Source organism: Oncorhynchus keta, chromosome 17, assembly GCF_023373465.1.
Source record: "Oncorhynchus keta strain PuntledgeMale-10-30-2019 chromosome 17, Oket_V2, whole genome shotgun sequence".
Classification (NCBI taxonomy): domain Eukaryota; kingdom Metazoa; phylum Chordata; class Actinopteri; order Salmoniformes; family Salmonidae; genus Oncorhynchus; species Oncorhynchus keta.
In genome coordinates, this window is record NC_068437.1 from 37847073 (window position 1) to 37869420 (window position 22348).

General features: G+C 41.5%; 1 protein-coding gene across 2 annotated transcripts in view; it reads left to right on the forward strand.

Annotated features, from left to right (window-relative positions):
• The window catches only part of LOC118395800 (pleckstrin homology domain-containing family G member 7-like), a 46277-nt gene that overhangs the window by 19389 nt on the left and 4540 nt on the right, over window positions 1–22348 (forward strand). The window contains exons 4-15 of one of the 2 annotated variants that reach the window (XM_035789736.2): window positions 4278–4396; window positions 6307–6347; window positions 6902–7000; window positions 7440–7592; window positions 10307–10402; window positions 13244–13345; window positions 13674–13787; window positions 16564–16738; window positions 19879–19994; window positions 21520–21607; window positions 21715–21794; window positions 21880–22033. In XM_035789736.2, coding sequence (XP_035645629.1) covers window positions 4278–4396; window positions 6307–6347; window positions 6902–7000; window positions 7440–7592; window positions 10307–10402; window positions 13244–13345; window positions 13674–13787; window positions 16564–16738; window positions 19879–19994; window positions 21520–21607; window positions 21715–21794; window positions 21880–22033 — 1337 coding nt within the window. The remainder of the gene's footprint in view (window positions 1–4277; window positions 4397–6306; window positions 6348–6901; window positions 7001–7439; window positions 7593–10306; window positions 10403–13243; window positions 13346–13673; window positions 13788–16563; window positions 16739–19878; window positions 19995–21519; window positions 21608–21714; window positions 21795–21879; window positions 22034–22348) is intronic. The other variant, XM_035789737.2, reaches the window with a different exon arrangement.

Genomic DNA, 22348 nt, shown 5'->3' on the forward strand with positions numbered 1-22348 from the left:
AAGCATTCTTTGGCTACTTTAAAGAATCTCAAATATAAATATATTTTGATGTGTTTAATACTTTTTTGATTACTATGTGCTCAGGGGTTTGAACTTGCAATCTTCTGGTTACTAGTCCAACGCTCTAACAACTAGGCTACTGTGCCGGCCCAGGTAAGCAACTTGGTTTGAAGAAATCACATGTGGGAGCAATTATTAGGAAATGGAAGACATACAAGACCACTGATAATCTCCCTCGGTCTGGGGCTCCACGCAAGATCTCACCCCGTGGGGTCAAATTGATCACAAGAACGGTGAGCAAAAATCCCAGAACCTACTGAATGACCTGCAGAGAGCTGGGACCAAAGTAACAAAGCCTACCATCAGTAACACACTACGCCGCCAGGGACTCAAATCCTGCAGTGCCAGACGTGTCCCCCTGCTTAATATATATATATATATATATGCCATTTTAAGCCAGTATATGTCCAGGCCCGTCTGAAGTTCGCTAGAGAGCATTTGGATGATCCAGAAGAATATTGGGAGAATGTCATATGGTCAGATGAAACCAAAATAGAACTTTTCGGTAAAAACTCAACTCGTTGTGTTTGGAGGACAAAGAATGCTGAGTTGCATCCAAAGAACACCATTCCTACTGTGAAGCATGGGGGTGGAAACATCATGCTTTGGGGCTGTTTTTCTGCAAAGGGACCAGGACGACTGATCCGTGTAAAGGAAAGAATGAATGGGGCCATGTATCGTGAGATTTTGAGTGAAAACCCCCTTCCATCAGCAAGGGCATTGAAGATTAAACGTGGCTGGGTCTTTCAGCATGACAATGATCCCAAACACACCGCCCGGGCAACGAAGGAGTGGCTTCGTAAGAAGCATTTCAAGGTCCTGGAGTGGCCTTGCTAGTCTCCAGATCTCAACCCCATAGAAAATCTTTGGAGGGAGTTGAAAGTCCGTGTTGCCCAGCAACAGCCCTCACTGCTAGAGCCATCACTGCTCTAGAGATCTGCATGGAGGCATGGGCCAAAATACCAGCAACAGTGTGTGAAAACCTTGTGAAGACTTACACAAAACGTTTTACCTCTGTCATTGCCAACAAAGGGTATATAACAAAGTATTCAGATAAACTTTTGTTAATGACCTAATACTTATTTTCCACCATAATTTGCAAATAAATTCATTAAAAATCCTACAATGTGATTTTCTGGATTTTTTTTCTCATTTTGTCTGTCATAGTTGAAGTGTACCTATGATGAAAATTATAGGCCTCTCTCATCTTTTAAGTGGGAGAACTTGCACAATTGGTGGCTGACTAAATACTTTTTTGCCCCACTGTAAATGTTGCAATTCTTCAGCCATTCCTGGGACTGTGACCAAAAACAAGCTACATATGGACAATACCAAAACAAATGATTCTTTCTCTTCGCTGCAAACTCTGCAGAGCTGGGAAGGTTGTATCCCCCATATATATAACATTCTATTGGTTGAAAGAATTTGGGAGTTTGATTCTCCTTATTTACTGTCCGTTATGTTTGAGTGTTGCTTATTTTTGTAATATTTGTCAATACATTTCTCAAGTCTTATGATTTGTTTTGTGTAGCTATCCAGATTGAATGTTATTACCCACGAGTATATGAAGTGCTAATATATACAGTGAGGGGAAAAAGTATTTGATCCCTTGCTGATTTTGTATGTTTGCCCACTGACAAAGAAATGATCAGTCAATCATTTTAATGGTAGGTTTATTTGAACAGTGAGAGACAGAATAACAACAACAAAATCCAGAAAAACACGTCAAAAATGTTAAAAATTGATTTGCATTTTAATGAGGGAAATAAGTATTTGACCCCCTCTCAATCAGAATCATTTCTGGCTCCCAGGTGTCTTTTATACAGGTAACGGGAGTGCTTCTAATCTCAGCTTGTTACCTGTATAAAATACACCTGTCCACAGAATAAATAAATCAATCAGATTCCAAACTCTCCATCATGGCCAAGATCAAAGAGCTCTCCAAGGATGTCAGGGACAAGATTGTAGACCTACACAAGGCTGGAATGGGCTACAAGACCATCGCCAAGCAGCTTGGTGAGAAGGTGACAATAGTTGGTGCGATTATTCGCAAATGGAAGAAACACAAAATAACTGTCAATCTCCCTCGGCCTGGGGCTCCATGCAGTTGCATGGAGTTGCAATGATCATGAGAACGGTGAGGAATCAGTCCAGAACTACACGGGAGGATCTTGTCAATGATCTCAAGGCAGCTGGAACCAGAGTCACCAAGAAAACAGTTGGTAACACACTATGCCGTGAAGTGAAATCCTGCAGTGCCCGCAAGGTCCCCCTGCTCAAGAAAACACATATACATGCCCGTCTGAAGTTTTCCAATGAACATCTGAATGATTCAGAGGACAACTGGGTGAAAGTGTTGTGGTCAGGTGAGACCAAAATGGAGCTCTTCGGCATCAACTCAACGCGCCATGTTTGGAGGAGGAGGAATGCTACCTATGACCCCAAGAACCTCATCCCCACCGTCAAACATGGAGGTGGAAACATTATGCTTTGGGGGGGGGGGGTTTCTGCTAAGGGGACAGGACAACTTCAATGCATCAAAGGGACGATGGACGGGGCCATGTACCGTCAAATCTTGGGTGAGAACCTCCTTCCCTCAGCCAGGGCATTGAAAATGGGTCGTGCTTGGGTATTCCAGCCTGACAATGACCCAAAACACACAGCCAAGGCAACAAAGGAGTGGCTCAAGAAGAAGCACATTAAGGTCCTGGAGTGGCCTAGCCAGTCTCCAGACCTTAATCCCATAGAAAATCTGTGGAGGAAGCTGAAGGTTCGAGTTGCCAAATGTCAGCCTCGAAACCTTAATAACTTGGAGAAGATCTGCAAAGAGGAGTGGGACAAAATCCCTCCTGAGATGTGTGCAAACCTGGTGGCCAACTATGAGAAACGTCTGACCTCTGTGATTGCCAAGTCCTATTTTGCAGAGGGGTCAAATCCCTAATTAAAATGCAAATCCATTTATAACATTTTTGACATGCGTTTTTCTGGATTTTGTTGTTGTTTTTCTGTCTCAACTGTTCAAATAAACCTACCATTAAAATTATAGACTGATACTTTCTTTGTCAGTGGGCAAACGTACAAAATCAGCAGGGGATCAAATACTTTCTTCCCTCAATGTGGTCTAATTTACAGATATTGAATATTGCATTTTTATTTTGAGGCAATCTGCACTGCTGTTTTCAGTCCGCCATCTTGGAATCAAAGCTTTTTTAATTGCCAAGACTTCCGCCGCAGTCAGTTCCTCTCCTTGTTCCGGCGGCGTTCTGCGGTCGACGTCACCAGTCTTCTAGCCATCACCGATCCACCTTTAATTTTCCATTTGTTTTGTCTTGTTTTCCCACACACCTGGTTTACATTCCCTCATTACGTTACGTGTATATAGCCCTCTGTTCCCCCCATGTCTGTGTGTGGAATTGTTTGTTGTAACGTGTATGTGCGTTATAGACTGGTCTGCGACGGGTTATTTCAACCCATATTTTGTTGTTCTGGGTGCTGTCGGTTCTGCCTCATTAAACCGCTCCGGTTATTACCCAGTTCTGCTCTCCTGCGCCTGACTTCCCTGCAGCCAGTCACACACCTCTTACATTAATGAAAATATGTAAATCATTATTTGAATATGTTGGTAACCCATTGTATAAAAGTGACAATGCCCGAGAAGCTGGTGTTTGGAGGATATATTGGCACGGTCTGACAACCCTCGACTTCGTCTCGGACTAACAACACCCGTGCCAATATGTCTTCCAACCGCGGCTTCTCGGGCATTATCACTTAAATATAGGTCACTTTGACATACAGCATACCTCACACTTAAAATACAGTTAGTCACACTAGTTAGAAAGGCCTTGGACAAACAAAATAGATCTCATGTAAAATAAAATGTATATAGTATGTAGAAGCCTAGGTATTGTTGTACATTAGTTTACTCCAATTAGGGGAGGGGTGATGATAGGGTTAGGGGAAAATAATAAAGAAGCTAATTATTATTTGATTTTTTTAATATTTCAAATAATAGACAATTACACTGATAGAAGCCACAATCTATCTTTAATATTAAAGCTGATCTACCCCCTACATTTTTTTAAATAAATACTATGGGGCCTTATTGGTCAGTTTTGTATAGAGACCAGCTCTTATTGATCAGAATGGTCTAGAAATGGGCTGTTATTGGTCAGAATGTTCTAGAAACTGTCTCTCTCTCTTCATACCCTATTCCCAAGACTGCAGGAGAGGAGGCGGAGTTCTGTGGTGGTCAGTCTGCCCGGATTGGATGTTTCGCCGGGGGACCTGTTTGTGTCCAATGGGGTGGCAGACCTACTGAATCTCTCCAACTTTTCAGGTTAACACTGAAGCTGCTTTTTTACACTTTATTGCTACATTTTTGTTCACAGCTTGTTGATTGCTTTTAAAACCAGATTGTAGGCCTACAGTGATCAGTGTTGTTTTTTTATAGCTATTATTTTACAGTTACCTTGCTATGACTTTAGTAACTGCATCAGAAGTTCACTTCTTACACAAATATAAGCAACATTCATCAACTATTTTCAGATTATTACCACTTGCAGCGGGATTTTGTAATAAAAACCTGTCTACATACAGTGGGGAGAACAAGTATTTGATACACTGCCAATTTTGCAGGTTTTCCTACTTACAAAGCATGTAGAGGTCTGTAATTTTTATCATAGGTACACTTCAACTGTGAGAGACGGAAGCTAAAACAAAAATCCAGAAAATCATATTGTATGATTTTTAAGTAATTAATTTGCATTTTATTGCATGACATAAGTATTTGATACATCAGAAAGGCAGAACTTAATATTTGGTACAGAAACCTTTGTTTGCAATTACAGAGATCATATGTTTCCTGTAGTTCTTGACCAGGTTTGCACACACTGCAGCAGGGATTTTGGCCCACTCCTCCATACAGACCTCCAGATCCTTCAGGTTTCGGGGCTGTCGCTGGGCAATATGGACTTTCAGCTCCCTCCAAAGATTTTCTATTGGGTTCAGGTCTGGAGACTGGCTAGGCCACTACAGGACCTTGAGATGCTTCTTACGGAGCCACTCCTTAGTTGCCCTGGCTGTGTATTTCGGGTCGTTGTCATGCTGGAAGACCCAGCCACGACCCATCTTCAATGCTCTTACTGAGGGAAAGAGGTTGTTGGCCAAGATCTCGCGATACATCCTCCTCTCAATACAGTGCAGTCGTCCTGTCCCCTTTGCAGAAAATCATCCCAAAGAATGATGTTTCCACCTCCATGCTTCACGGTTGGGATGGTGTTCTTGGGGTTGTACTCATCCTTCTTTTTCCTCCAAACACGGCGAGTGGAGTTTAGATCAAAAAGCTCTATTTTGTCTCATCAGACCACATGACCTTCCATTCCTCCTCTGGATCATCCAGATGGTCATTGGCAAACTTCAGACGGGCCTGGACATGCGCTGGCTTGAGCAGGGGGACCTTGCGTGCGCTGCAAGATTTTAATCCATGACGGCGTAGTGTGTTACTAATGGTTTTCTTTGAGACTGTGGTCCCAGGTCTCTTCAGGTCATTGACCAGGTCCTGCCGTGTAGTTCTGGGCTGATCCCTCACCTTCCTCATGATCATTGATGCCCCACGAGGTGAGATCTTGCATGGAGCCTCAGACTGAGGGTGATTGACCGTCATCTTGAACTTCTTCCATTTTCTAATAATTGCGCCAACAGTTGTTGCCTTCTCACCAAGCTGTTTGCATATTGTCCTGTATCCCATCCCAGCCTTGTACAGGTCTACAATTTTACCCCTGATGTCCTTACACAGCGCCCTGGTCTTGGCCATTGTGGAGAGGTTGGAGTCTGTTTGATTGAGTGTGTGGACAGGTGTCTTTTATACAGGTAACGAGTTCAAACAGGTGCAGTTAATACAGGTAATGAGTGGAGAACAGGAGAAATTCTTAAAGAAAAACTAACAGGTCTGTGAGAGCCGGAATTCTAACTGGTTGGTAGGTGATCAAATACTTATGTCATGGAATAAAATGCAAATTAATTACTTAAAAATCATACAATGTGATTTTCTGGATTTTTGTTTTAGATTCTGTCTCTCACAGTTGAAGTGTGCCTATGATAAAAAATTACAGACCTCTACATGCTTTGTATCAAATACTTGTTCTCCCCACTGTATATACGTTGGAGTGTGAACATTTATTTTAACAGCAGACCTATGGAGCCATGTCTTTGTAGATAATCACAATACCACTTTGTCAATTTCCACAGACACCAAGAAACCCAGGTGGCCTTTCTCCAGACGTAGCACGGTAGGTGTACTGTCTGTTTGTTGTTTTTCCCCTGCTGCTCACCCTAGCTAGCCTGCCACCGGTCAGTCTAGTTGTTTGTGGTTTGTTCGCTAGGGCGGTGAAGCTGCCAGTGTGCTCAGGCGAGCTGCAATGGAATTAAGGACATTGTTCTCTGACCCATTTTTAATCACAGCATTAATTAATACGCTTTCCTCCCCTCTGTTCTCATGGCCTCCTGAGATTTCATAATGAGTCAACAACACTGAGCCAAACCTATTCAATCCAACTCAATTATTTAGTTAAATGTGTTTGGCTAGACTGATAGATAGATGGGCAAATATTTGCACAAACACTGTTGGTGTATACTGTAGTTCACTGTTCCACTGTTCACTTCCATATGTGCATGACCGTGCACACATGCGTGCGCAAACACACATGTACACACTCACTCTTACAGTATACATACACACATTCACATTTTCCCTTAGACAAACAGACACTAATACCTATAATAGGAAACCCTGATTGATTGTCCAATGAACATTTGATGTTGAGCCTGTATTTGTTCCTCTCAGACTAAAGGGAAGAGAACATGCTCTGCCTCTGATATTGAGAAATATCTCTCAATGGAACAGATTCAAGACTGGAGGGACACAGACTTCCAGAAGTACAAGGTGAGAAAGGCTATATGAACATATGATCCATGCTGAATAAGCCCCTTTTCCTCTAATAGGAAACTATAATAGAAAACTATAATATCTGCGTTGTAACTTGGCATCCAGTCATAATTGAGTCAGTGCTCCTAGGAATTACTTAAGGAACAATGAAGCCCCTGAAACATATACATGACACAATGGACGGGAACAAGACTTTATTGTTGGCCTACGCACATAACAACCGTACACTTATAAACTCTAACTAGACAGCAGATGATAATAGACTTAAGTTACAGCATTGGGCATAGTAACAAGACACGCCACAGAATGCAGTCGCCTCGTACTTATGACCTCACTAGCCTAACTGTGAGAGAACCACAATTAATCACCCCCTTGTGTATTGTTCAAAATAACATCTATCCAACCATCCCTCTGTCTGTCATTCTTCCATCTCCAGGATTGTTCTCTAGAGGAGTTCCTAAGGGACTGTGATTCGTCTCAGCTGAAGTCTGATAGTGACCCTCAGGACTACAAGAGACATGAAGCCATCTGGGAACTCTTCACCAGCGAGTGTGTTTACTTCCTGGATCAGCTCATGGTGCTCAAAGAGGTGACTTACTTGATATACGCCGCCTCCTCACACACACACACACACACACACACACACACACACACACACACACACACACACACACACACACACACACACACACACACACACACACACACACACACACTTGTTGTGTATATGTACTGACATGTATGTGTAACTGATAGATGCAAACACACACTACATGTTCATGTTTTTAAATGTATGTAAATTGTAAAGTATTTTGTCTGTAATGTCTTTTTCGTTTATATGTCGGACCCCAGTAAGACTAGCTGTCGCCATTGGCATCGGCTAATGGGGATCCTAATAATCAAATCAAATCACACACCAGGGATTCCGTTAGCCGGTAATAGCCGGCTTTTGGCCAATAAAAAAAATTAATAGCCAAAAAATATAAAATATATAAATAGCAAAATAATGCTTTTTAGCCTATTAATTGATGCAAACTGGTCATGCTTATCGGTCTATAGGTACATTTTCTAAATTTAGTGGAAATAAATTGCCGCGTGTGTATTTTCATTAGTCGTCATATCTTATTTGTCACACACACACATACAGATACAGAGCCTTGTTTGAGCAGAAAATCTGTCACAGTGCGAGAGCTGCTGCTACAGCTCCTCAAACAGCTTGTTCGTTGCTGAGTTAAACATGTGCTTTTATAAACCCAATCATTGCGCAACAATTCTAAATGCAGTCACATGTTTAAAAAAGTTTTGATAGCCATAATTAAAAAGAGCTAATATTTGTTTTTCTAAGCTGGTAATTGAAGCATGCCTCCCATTTGGCAACAATGGTAGGCAGGCTTCAGCTGATCACACAAAACTTTGCAATGAGCTGGAGGCAGTATGCATTTTGAAAACATTTACTTAATTGTTTGAAACCTGAAAGTTTTACTTTATATTATGAGGCATGTTTTACCTTGCTTCAAAGTAGCTTAGCCAAAATCCGACCATAGCAACTTGGAGTCAATTCTTTTATAAAGACTTCCATATGCAATTGAAACCAGTATCTCATGTTCATTTGGTTTTCAAATCAATTTTCTTTCATTTTCCAGAAGCCAAAGGCACAATCCTAGTCATATTAGCAACCAATGCTAGTTTTTGCATCTTTAGATCTCTGCAATTTCGCCATTTCTAGGATATGTTCATCTCTGTCACATGAAACTGCTTGCATGTGCGGTGCGCTTCTGACAATGGTGTTTTGTAACGGTTTTCGTCCGGTGAAGGAGAAGAGGAACAAAACGCAGCGTGGTAAGTGTCCATAATATATTTTAATGAAATATCACTGGACACAGAAAACAAAAGGAATAAGAGAAATAAATGAAAACCGACACAGTCCCGTATGGAACAAACACTGACACAGAAAAATAATCAACCACAAACACACAGGTTGAAAAATTCTACCTGAGTATGATTCTCAATCAGAGACAATGGACGACACCTGCCTCTGATTGCGACCATACCAGGCCAAACACATAAACCCAACATAGAAAAAAGAACATAGACTACCCACCCCAACTCACGCTCTGACCATACTAAAACAAAGACATAACAAAGGAACTAAGGTCGAAACGTGACAGTTTTCCCGCTAATTGCATTATGGAACGAACATTTGGCACGTAGCCTACTGTGTTGTGAGCATTGCTGTGTTTATAATGTGAATAACTAATAGTTTATTAACATTTTAAGCTAAAGGTTCTGATCTGTTGCATCAGGCTCTTGTTTTTTATGTATCCAGATTGTATGAATTTGGGATCTATAGTCCCACAACTGTCCCAGTCTGTTTTGAATAGGCTAGTGATTTTGTTTTGTTGGATGGGGAAAAATAAATGTTAACTTTTATTTTAATATCTTCAAAGTGCGCATCAGTTTTTTTTGTTACTACTTTCTTTTTATTTTGTTCATTTTCTACTTTTTAACTGCATTGTTGGGAAAGGGCTCGTAAGTAATCATTTCACGGTAAAGTCTACACCTGTTGTATTCGGCGCATGCGACAAATAAAATGTGATTTAATTTAGAAGGACGCACGCCGCTGCATCCTCATGTTGCATGTTCTGTTAATATTAATGATCATAATCTAAATGTGATTACTGTCAGTCTGAGCACCAGGGGTGGACGCCCTAATCGGGTTATGTTTCCAATGCATATGAGTACGGTAGATTTCTCAAATGTCCAGTAAATTAAAATACTGCCAGTCAAATGTCCAGCGCCACATTTTCCTAACGGAAACCCTGACACACACACGCACATACACACATTTGAATAGGAATGGCTCCGCAACAATGCCACCCAACACCTTGTGCTTTGTGAGCCTTTGTGAACGCCAAGGTTGCATGACGGTTCTTTTGACTTCAAACTGCCCCTTCTTAAAATATACTTTGTTGGAACTCTTTCTTCAGCTTTATTGTGATCAAATGTTACGTTGTCCTCTCTACTAGTCAATTGAATACAGCACAAACAAATCTAACCCCTGGCGTTTGTGTTTCTAATGTTTTTTATTTATTTTTTATGTATAATATATTTGTGTGTGTTTTGTTTGTTTGTAATGTGTATTTGTTTATGTATTTGTTTGTGTTTCTAATATGTTTGTATTGGTATTTCTAATGTATTTGTTTGTGTTTGTAATGTGTTTTTGGTTGTGTTTCATGTGTTTTTGGTTGTGTTTGTAATGTGTTTGTAATGTGTTTTTGGTTATGTTTGTAATGTGTTCCTCAGGTGTTTCTGGCCATGCTGACCAACCTGCAGATGAGGGACAGCCTGCATGACGTGGACTCCTGGAGGCTGTTTGCCAACCTCAATGAGCTGTGTCTGGTATGACCATATATATACATATATTACAATAGGTTGGATTAGATTAAAATATCTTTATTTGTTTGGCATGTTAAGAGTTTACAACATAATTAAAGCACAAAATATCCTTATTGTGTCCTATTATAATATAGCTAGTGTTCTATTTAGTGCTGGCGCCATGCCAACACACTGGTCACCCTCTAACACCACCCAGATCAGATTAGAACTGGTCCGGTACGGGTGCAGTGGGTGGAGTCTTCCATGCAGAACGATAAGATGATAGGGTCATGGCGTGCTATCATGGGGCAGTGAGGCAGTCACTAATGTGTGGAAAGTAGTTATCCAGCTCTCGGAGGGATAACTGACCATGACAGTGAAGGGGTCAAAGGGGAATGTGCCTTGTTTTGGTACTGAATCTTGGATGGGAGGTGGTTTACCACAAGCTATCCACATATCAAAATGAAATTCCAAAATAAATCACAAAACATCAAATCTTCAACATCATCTTACTCTAGGCTATATGTTAAAAGGTTTGAGTTTTCATAATATCAGATCATCTGGTTATTTTACTGAAGAAAATAAAGAGCTGCAGGTGACTGAAGCAAGACATTGGAGATTTGATTATCAGTCCTTGCCATCATACTCTATTTACAATACCCTCCGTAATTATTGGGACAGTGAAGCATTTTTTCTTTTGTTAAATCAATCAAAGACTAAGGTTAAAGTGCAGACTGTCAGCTTTCATTTTCAGCTTTCACAGAATCTTTTGTATATAGTCCCCCAATTTCGGGAACAACTTTCTCACACATTATTATTCACGATTCATTCAGGATTATCCGTAATCATAGTAGTATCCACATTAATGTAGAAGTGTCAGAAACATATTATATTCTTATTGACAATGAAAGTGACTCAAAAGTTACACAATACATTATTTACCATTCATTTCTATTGGGCACAAAATAATCTGACATACAATGAAAACAAACAGCAAATGCATCCAATAAATTTGATGTAGTCTTTGCGTGCTATGAATATGGGACCAAAATACACTGCTCAAAAAAATAAAGGGAACACTAAAATAACACATCCTACATCTGAATGAATGAAATATTCTTATTAAATACTTTTTTCTTTACATAGTTGAATGTGCTGACAACAAAATCACACAAAAATTATCAATGGAGATAAAATGTATCAACCCATGGAGGTCTGGATTTGGAGTCACACTCAAAATGAAAGTGGAAAAGCACACTACAGGCTGATCCAACTTTGATGTAATGTCCTTAAAACAAGTCCAAATAAGGCTCAGTAGTGTGTGTGGCCTCCACGTTCCTGTATGACCTCCCTACAACGCCCGGGCATGCTCCTGATGAGGTGGCGGATGGTCTCCTGAGGGATCTCCTCCCAGACCTGGACTAAAGCATCCGCCAACTCCTAGACAGTCTGTGGTGCAACGTGGCTTTGGTGGATGGAGCGAGACATGATGTCCCAGATGTGCTCAATTGGATTCAGGTCTGGGGAACGGGCGGGCCAGTCCATAGCATTAATGCCTTCCTCTTGCAGGAACTGCTGACACACTCCAGCCACATGAGGTCTAGCATTGTCTTGCATTAGGAGGAACCCAGGGCCAACCGCACCAGCATATGGTCTCACAAGGGGTCTGAGGATCTCATCTCGGTACCTAATGGCAGTCAGACTACATTTGGTGAGCACATGGAGGGTTTGTGCGGCCCCCCAAAGAAATGCCACCCCACACCATGACTGACCCACCGCCAAACCGGTCATGCTGGAGGATGTTGCAGGCAGCAGAACGTTCTCCACGGCGTCTCCAGACTCTGTCACGCGCTCAGTGTGAACCTGCTTTCATCTGTGAAAAGCACAGGGCGCCAGTGACAAATTTGCCAATCTTGGTGTTCTCTGGCAAATGCCAAACGTCCTGCATGGTGTTGGGCTGTAAGCACAACCCCCACCTGTGGACGTCGGGCCCTCATTCCATGGACTCTGTTTCTGACTGTTTGAGCAGAAACATGCATATTTGTGGCCTGCTGGAGGTCATTTTTCAGGGCTCTGGCAGTGCTCCTCCTGCTCCTCCTTGCACAAAGGCGGAGGTAGCGGTCCTGCTGCTGGGTTGTTGCCCTCCTACGGTCTCCTACACGTCTCCTGATGTCCTGACCTGTCTCCTGGTAGCGCCTCCATGCTCTGGACACTACGCTGACAGACACAGCAAACCTTCTTGCCACATCTCGCATTGATGTGCCATCCTGGATGAGCTGCACTACCTGAGCCACTTGTGTGGGTTGTAGTCTCATGCCACCACTAGAGTGAAAGCTCCGCCAGCATTCAAAAGTGACCAAAACATCAGCCAGGAAGCATAGGAACTGAGAAGTGGTCTGTGGTCACCACCTGCAGAAACACTCCTTTATTGGGGGTGTCTTGCTAATTGCCTATAATTTCCATCTGTTGTCTATGCCATTTGCACAACAGCATGTGAAATTTATTGTGAATCAGTGTTGCTTCCTAAGTGGACAGTTTGATTTCACAGAAGAGTGATTGACTTGGAGTTACATTGTGTTGTTTAAGTGTTCCCTTTATTTTTTTGAGCAGTGTACTTAACTTTTTACTACTTTAATACACATAAGTTAATTAGTCCCAATACTTGTTCCCCTAAAATGGGGGCACTATGTACAACAAGTGCTGTAATTTCTAAACGATTCACCCGATATGGATGAAAATACCTCTTTCATCATTGTTTGATTTTCAATCCAAACTTCCAGAGAAAAGAGCCAAAATAATAACTGTATATGACTACACAGCAACAGTCATCATGTGGACTCTGTAATATGATGTGTTGTTCCCCAGGTGAGCTTTGGCTTCCTCACCAGCCTGCTGCGTGTCATCAAGGAGTCCTGGGAGATCCCTGTGGCAGGAGGTGGTCCCAACCTGCTGAAGCTTCTCACTAAGGTAGGTACAGCTGATACATGCACGCACGCTTACTCTCTCTCTCTCTCTCTCTCTCTCCCCTTCTCCTCTCATCCGTACTTTTGATTAAATATTTTAATAAATAACTAAATATTTAGAACAGAAGTGATCAGAAGCCTCAATATAAGCCACATCATTGTTTGAAAATGTGACCCACACAAACATGATATACTAGATGTAGATCTCTTTATCTCCCTCCATGAAATGTACAATATGAATGCATATCTCAGTTGTTTTTCCTGTGGCCCAGCTTTCTGTGTCTCTCTCTATGCTAGCTAGATAAACACTACGTCTCTCTATCTGTCGGCAGGCATTCCGGGAGAGCATATGCCACTGTCTGCAGAAGTATTGCCTCAACTATTCCGCTGCACTATTTTATCTGGACAGCCTGAAGAACAGAGAGGACTTTGGCTCCTATGTTAAGGTATACTCTACTGTACTGCTGGCCGGAGCCGCCGAGCGCTGCTTATTTTGAAATGTAAATCAGGGTTGGTTGAGGCAAGGTCGCCCTGTGCTGGGGCTTGCTGACAATTTGGAACGTAACAATTTGACTTCTGCTATTATGACTATTTATCTTTATTTTTTACAACCCTTCTGTTGTTTTTTTTACTCTCCACTGAGATCATTTTTCTTCCTCGACAAATTCACTTTCCCTCCTCCCCACCCACTGTTCTATCTAATATGCTCTCTACTTCACTCTTACACCCTAACTATGTCTTATTTCCCCCCAAACTCTTGCTCAATTGCCTTTTCTCTCAATATCAATATTTTTTTCTCAATATTGTCACACACACTTATCTACCTACTTACAGTACAGTACTCTCTCTCTCTGAACAGTAAACATTACACTATTCCAAAATAATAAAGACATTTTAAATGTCATATTATGTCTATATACATTGTTGTAACAATGTGCAAATAGTTAAAGTACAAAATGGAAAATAAATCAACATAAATATGGGTTGTATTTGCATTGGTCTTTGCTCTTCACTGGTTGCCCTTTTCTTGTAGCAACAGGTCACAAATCTTGCTGCTGTGATGGCACACTGGTATTTCACCCAATAGATATGGGAGTTTATCAAAGTTTGATTTGTTTTCAAATTCTTTGTGGGTCTGTGTAATCTGAGTGAAATATGTGTCTCTATGGTCATACATTTGGGAGGAGGTTAGGAAGTGCAGCTCAGTTTCCACCTCATTTTATAGGCAGTGAGCCCATAGCCTGTCTTCTCTTGAGAGCCAGGACTGCATACGGAGGCTTTTCTCAATAGCAAGGCTATTCTCACTGAGTCGGTACAGAGTCGGTACAGAGTCAAAGCTCTCCTTATGTTCGGGTCAGTCACAGTTGTCAGGTATTTTGCCACTGTGTACTCTGTGTAGGGCCAAATAGCTTTCTAGTTTGCTCTGTTTTTTGTAAATTCTTTACAATGTGTCAAGTAATTATCTTTTAGTTCTCTCATGATTTGGTTGGGTCTCATTGTGTTGCTGTCCTGGGGCTCTGTTTGTGTTTGTGAACAGAGCCCCAGAACCAGCTTGCTTAGGGGGTTAATTTCTCTGTAGGTGATGGCTTTGTTATGGAAGATTTGGGAATCACTTCCTTTTAGGTGTTTGTAGAATTGAACGTCTCTTTTCTGGATTTTGATAATTAATGGGTATCGGTGTTTTACGTTGTACACAGAGGATATTTTTGCAGAATTCTGCATGCAGTGTTTGTCCGATTTTTGTTAATTCTTGGTTGGTGAGCAGACCCCAGACTTCACAACAATGAAGGGCAATGGGTTCTATAACTGATTGAAGTATTTTTTAGCCAGATCGTAATTGGTATGTCAAATTTTATGTTCCTTTTGATGGCATAGAAGGCTCTTCTTCCCTTGTCTCGCAGATTGTTCATAGCTTTGTGGAAGTGTGTCCTCTAGGGCAGGGTTTACAAAACTCGGTCCTCGGGACCCCAAGGGGTGCACCTCTTGGTTTTTGCCCTAGCACTACACAGCTGATTCAAATAATCAATTAATATTCCAGCTTTGATCATTTAAATCAACTGTGTGGTGTTAAGGCAAAAAAATACATGTGCAAATCTTGGGGTCCCAAGGACTGAGTTTGGGAAACACTGCTCTAGGGTAACGGTGTCTAGATGGAATTTGAATTTGTGGTCCTGGCAACAGGAAATTTTTTGGAACACCATTATTTTTGACTTTTGACTGAGATTTACTGTCTGGGCCCAGGTTTGACAGAATCTGTGCAGAAGTTCTAGGTGCTACTGTAGGCCCTCCTTGGTTGGGGACAAAAGCACCAGATCATCAGATTTCAGATTCTAATAGATTGAGGCCAACTGCTGCAGACTGTTCTAGGGCCCTCACCAATTTGTTGATATATAGGTTGAATAGTGTGGGGCTTAAGCTTGCATCCCTGTCTCACCCCATGGCCCTGTGGAAATAAATGTTTTTTTTGTTGCCAATTTTAACCACACACTTGTTGTTTGTGTACATGGATTTTATAATGCCATATGTTTTTCCCTCAACACTACTTTCCATAAATGTTTTATAGCAGACCCTCATGCCAAAATTGAGTCAAAAGTGTTTTTGAAATCATCTAAGTATGAGAAGACTGCCTTTGTTTTGGTTTGTTAGTTTGCCATTTAGGTTGTGCGAGGTGAATACATGGTCTGTCATACGGTAATTTGGTAAAAAGCCAATTTGACATTTGCTCAGTACATTGTTTTCACTGAGGAAATGTATGAGTCTGCTGTTAATGATAAAGCAGAGGATTTTCCCATGGCTGCTGTTGACAATATATCCCATGGTAGTTATTGGAGTCAAATTTGTTTCCACTTTTGTGGATTGGGGTGATCAGTCCTTGGTTCCAAATATTGTGGAAGATGCCAGAGTCAAGAATGATGTTAGAGTTTAAGTATAGCCAATTGGAATTTCTGGTCTGTATATTTTATCATTCCATTTAGGATACCATCAACACCACAGGCCTTTTTGGGTTGGAGGATTTGTATTTTGTCCTGTAGTTCGTTCAATGTAATTGGAGAATCCAGTGGGTTCTGGGACTGTAGTCTTTAATAGTTGATTATAAGATTTTTATTTCATCATGTATATGTTTTTGCTATTTGTTCTTTGATATAGGGCCAAAAAGATTGGAGGTGGTTTATCACTCTCTCAATCACTCTCTCACGCTCTCTCTCTCTTTCTCTCCTCTAGTGGTGTGAGAGGAACCAGGAGTGCCGGAGGCTGCAGTTGCGTGACCTGTTGGTGGCGCCTTTGCAGCGTCTGACCCGCTACCCCCTGCTGCTGAAGAACGTTGGGAAGAGGAGCCGGACGGAGGAGGAGGAGAACGCCATGCAGAGCGTGGTGGAGCAGGTGGACACCTCCATATGTGAGCATCCCCCTTCCTTCACCCACTTCACTGGAACACTGTATTGTAGAACCTGATATCACTACACAGGCTGCTGTATCCTATCTCCTATTTGCCTGGCCTTGAACAGATGCATCTAGCGAGGCTCGTTGATGTTATCAACACCATGCCTCGGTAATGAAGGGGGCTGTGCTTTTATACAGGTTTGTTCTCTTCTGCGTCTCTCAAACAGTTCTATTTTTCTATGTAGGAAACAGCATACCTGCCATTCAGGTTCTCAGGTCATCGGGACTCTTGGGGTTTTCCTGACAGTGCTGTGCTTTTGACAGTCACTTACACATATCTTCTGGCTTAAAGGGCGACTGCACTTCCTGATTTGGACTCGTTTTGAAGATTTCTCATGAAGAAATGCAAGCTGCCATTACTGAAGCCAAATGAGAGTTGTCTTGGGGGTGTGGTTTGATGTGGGTGTTATTTTTGCATATCGTGCCCTGGCAGGTAGTGTTGTTTGTCTCTCCTGAGTCAGCGTAGCTCTTCCAAGCTGTCAAACTATCATAAATAAAGCAAAAGCTAAACGCTGTTTACCAGTGGCCAAAATCACTAGCTAGCTAGATAGGTTCCAACTCTGTTTGTCAATAAAGCTAGCAAGAAGTAGCTTGCAGGCACATTGAGCAGCCAGGACCAAATTAGCTTATCAAGTCACTGGCGAGTGACAACGTGTGTGCTTCTGTGCCCCCCCCCCCAAAAAAAAACAACGTTCTCACTATTTATTACCAGTGTGCACCTTTCTATCAGTGTTTTATAGGGAATCATGTTACAAAACAGGTTGTGGGGGGACACAAGATGCTCGCAAATGGGTTTTGGAATATTGATAAGTTGCAGTTGGGATACCAGTGCGCTCTGATTGTCTCAATTCTCATTTTGCCCAAAAAAGTGGCAGACGCGCGTTTGTCACTATCAAACACATCAGTGTGTGGCCACTCCATTAAGGGCTTAGGTTCAAGGGTAATTCCAACATAAAATTGGCAACATGTTATCTTATGTAAACAAGTCTGAGGTGCTGAGTAATGGGCAGATCTGTCTCACTGTCTGGAGGTTCTGGCTGCTATGATTTGATAGAGCTCGCACAGCTGATAGAGCACAATCAGCACAGCTGATTCTCCCGTGTTAGTGGGCACTGTGTGTTAGTGGGCACTGTGTGTTAGTGGGCACTGTGTGTTAGTAGGCACTGTGTGTTAGTGGGCACTGTGTGTTAGTGGGCACTGTGTGTTAGTGGGCACTGTGTGTTAGTGGGCACTGTGTGTTAGTGGGCACTGTGTGTTAGTAGGCACAGTGGGCACTGTGTGTTAGTGGGCACTGTGTGTTAGTGGGCACTGTGTGTTAGTAGGCACTGTGTGTTAGTGGGCACTGTGTGTTAGTGGGCACTGTGTGTTAGTGGGCACTGTGTATCCATAGACAACTGTCCAGTAAGTCGTGACAAACTCACAAAACTTTTGGACGAGACTGACTTCATTACCAATTATCCTATTTACACTTTGTAGCCAATTCTGACACTATAACAAATGTTTCTGACTCATATCAATGCTATATAGACTGTTTAAAAGCAGAGAAGTTGGTTCTGAGGGTGTGGGGTGTGTTTAGAGAAAAAGGTGTGCACAACAATGGAGCGTTATAGATCACACCCATGTTGCGACACACAGGGAACTGTTGTCATCGTTTAATGAGATCTGTATCAAGAACTTTGAGATGCAACATCAGAGATACCATTTCAAATTGATTTGTTTCATTGCCAATACCAGACAAATTGATTTGTTTCATTGCCAATACCAGACAAATTGATTTGTTTCATTGCCAATACCAGACAAATTGATTTGTTGCATTGCCAATACCAGACAAATTGATTTGTTTCATTGCCAATACCAGACAAATTGATTTGTTTCATTGCCAATACCAGACAAATTGATTTGTTGCATTGCCAATACCAGACAAATTGATTTGTTTCATTGCCAATACCAGACAAATTGATTTGTTTCATTGCCAATACCAGACAAATTGATTTGTTTCATTGCCAATACCAGACAAATTGATTTGTTTCTTTGCCAATACCAGACAAATTGATTTGTTTCTTTGCCAATACCAGACAAATTGATTTGTTTCATTGCCAATACCAGACAAATTGATTTGTTTCTTTGCCAATACCAGACAAATTGATTTGTTTCATTGCCAATACCAGACAAATTGATTTGTTTCATTGCCAATACCAGACAAATTGATAGTTCAATTAAAAATTCAGCTGAAAATGTTAAAGTAGAACTAATTTATTAAACTAATACGAAGTTACCAAAATAATATTAATTGAACCTGATGACAAGGAAGTGACATCCTTGTCATCGATTTCTGTGTGTTCTAAAGCCAGATATAAACCAGCCAGAATTGATGTTCCTAACTAGTTTGTGCACTGCTCACAACCAAACATTTGAGGGATAGATTCAATCAGATTGACATCCCCATAGTTTTGTTTTGGCGATGTCGGAGATGGAACTGCTTTAAATTTCGTGCACATCAACTGAGGTAAACTATATGCATTCCGGTGGAAGTCCATTATTTTCAATGGGAGGCACTCCGCACCGCTGTGTTTTTCCAACTTGTACATTGCTTTGCCATGCATTATCAGAAAAGCAGGTGCGTAATTCTTTTTATTGCGATGGGAACCATGGATTACGATGATTACGTAAAATGTACCATACTTCAATGTAATGATGAAGCCTGTGTGCACGCGGCATTAGAGCTATAAAATCCACTAAGGTCTCTGTGTTACCTTATCACAGACCCTGCCATTGGATGCAACGAAACCACACCTGACTATAATCCGACCAATCCTATGCAGCCGCATTAAACTTAGAATTAGATTGATATGGGCTATAAATCCCCCATCCAAATTAACATTTGAGAGTCATTATCCCTATGATCGATAGAGCCTACACTTTCTACCTCTATTTTGAATTTCTTACGCAGTAGGGATAATAACACGAGCAGCCGCATACCAATATGTCAGTTCACACCACTCCAACACCGCCAAAACATCTCCTATGCTTTTTGACCAGGGTGATGACCTTGTCATTCACACACACTCCTCCCCCTCTGTGTGTGTGTGTGTGCAGGTGATCTGGAGGGGAAGGTGAAATGGCTGGACAACTACCAGAAGGTGAAACAGCTAAGAGATTCCTTGGTGTGGCTGCCAGTGTGGGAGAGAGACAAGCAGGCCTTCGTCCCTGAGGTAAGGCTGCTTTCACTATACTGGGAGAGTTGAGCTTTGAATACCAAACTTGGATCTCACAAATGCAGAATAGAATAGAACTTACTCAATTTACTTAATGATCTTGGTTCCTGGAGGAACATAGGGCTTGTACTAAAGTTTCACTATTGTCAGTCTTAGGCTGCTTTGTTTGCCTCTTGCCATGACAAGTGGATCTTCTTGAGATCTGAATAGAATAGACCATATGGTTAACGTTTCTTACACACGTCAGATACTACAATAACTTAGCTGCATCTTAAATCTCAGATCATAGCACTGATGTAAAGGAAAGAGAACGCTGTCTAAAGCTTCTTAGTGGGGGTTTTCAGACAAGGATCAAATGATACCTAACATCCGCAAAGCTAGACAGACACACAGATAAGATATTACAGTGTGATATTTAAGTGAAAATGCCTGAGAAGCCAGTGTTTGGAGGATGTATTGAAATGGGTGTTGTTAGGCCCACGACCAAGTCTCGGGCCGGCAAATCATACCAATATATCCTCCAAAAACTGGCTTCTCGGGCAATATCACTTTTATACAACAGGTTACCAACATATTCAAATAATGATTGACATATTTTCATTAAAAACGTTATTGTGATGAATTTGTTCATACTATTTCATCCTTCCACAAGATATAGTCCCAAAACAAATATAGGGTTGCTACCCAAGCCATCTGCTTGTTCATTCTATTGGTTTGGTTGCCAGAGAGGCGACCCAGTCGTTCAGTCTTTTTGTTCTGAATCTATGGACGTCGTTTGTTCTAAGTGTTCCATTGCCATACTGGCTGGCAACATTCTTATCCCTTGCTTTCTAGAGAGCCAACTACGGCTAACTTACAGTCATGTCAAAAAGCCAGAATAACAGCAAAGTAGCTGCATTTGCATTTGTTTAAGCTGTTTTCTAGTGAGATTTATTTAGATACATCCATAACAATAACCTAATGAGACACAATTTTGCCTGGCATGTGCTCTCTCATCAATACACTGTTGTTCAGAGGAGCTAGCCAACAACATAGCTAACACAATCACTTCAAACTGAAGCTGTAAAAACTGAAATCTGTCTCATCTCAACACGTTCATTACTATGGGACAGCTGGAGATCAAATTTGAATCTTGAAACAATGTTGCAAATGTCGGAGACACAGACGGCAAGGTTTACACAAATCTCTGCTGTTGAAAACTACATGATAGTCTCAAAGAAATGGGAGATAATGTCTTGATGCTTTTATATAGTGGAGGTCAAGTATATAAATTGCCTGGCTGGGCTGATGAGACAGTGGATTGCTCATTCAGATGGAACAGAGTAAATAGGCATTTTAAAGTCATAGATTTAGCCGGTGGTAACTTATGGAATAGATACAGGCTGGAATGCGCTTTTAACCAATCAGCATTCGGGATTAGACCCACCGTTGTATACACTGACACCACATACAGTATGAACTTATAAGAACGCAAACAAATTTCCCACAACATAACCACAGCCCTTCATTTGGCTACAAACAGAATCTGAAGCATCTCCTAAAGTCTGCCTCCCTCGAAAACCTCATCTCTCATCGGAGCCTGCTGCACAAGGGAAAACTAGTGCTTACAGGTCAGTGACATACAGAGTAATTAGACCAGACTAATTCAAATAGTTTGTACTGTAGTTCTACATGTTTTTGCATATTTTAGCCATGTCATCTCTATATGTGATTCTAGAGAATGGCAAGCTGCAGAATGTGTTCCTGTTTCTGTTTGACGAGTTCCTTCTCATCACCAAGATCAAGAGGAACAAAAAGGTGCTACCAATATCTGATTTGTTGCATATACTTCTACTGCTTATTTCCTTACTTACTTCCAAATTCTCTCTTTCTCCCTCTCCAGAAGTCCACAGGTCCTGAACAGAGTCCCCACCGTCCACCTCAGAACCAGGAGTTGGACCAGTTGCTGAAGGAGGGCTGTACCTTCACCGTCCTGGATCAGCCCGTCTCGCTGGACCGCCTCCAGCTCAAGAACATAGACCAACTGAACGCAGCAGGTGGGGAAGGATCAACACCTCAATGATACTGTGTCTTCGGAAAGAATTCAGACCCCTTGAGTTTTTCTACATTTTTTTCAGGCTACAGCCTGAAATTTTCCATGGGAAGTTAAGCCCTGTAATTTGGGGCAATTTTACTTAAATTCATCAAAAAGTTATCTTATAACACTGAACCTTTCTTGTGGGATACACATAAGGCACACAACTACTACATGCTTTCTGGTAAGTTTTGATTAAAATACTGGGTGGGTTGAATATATTTTACATGACATACATGATTTAGTAAATAGTAGCCAACAGCAGAGTGTTTAAATC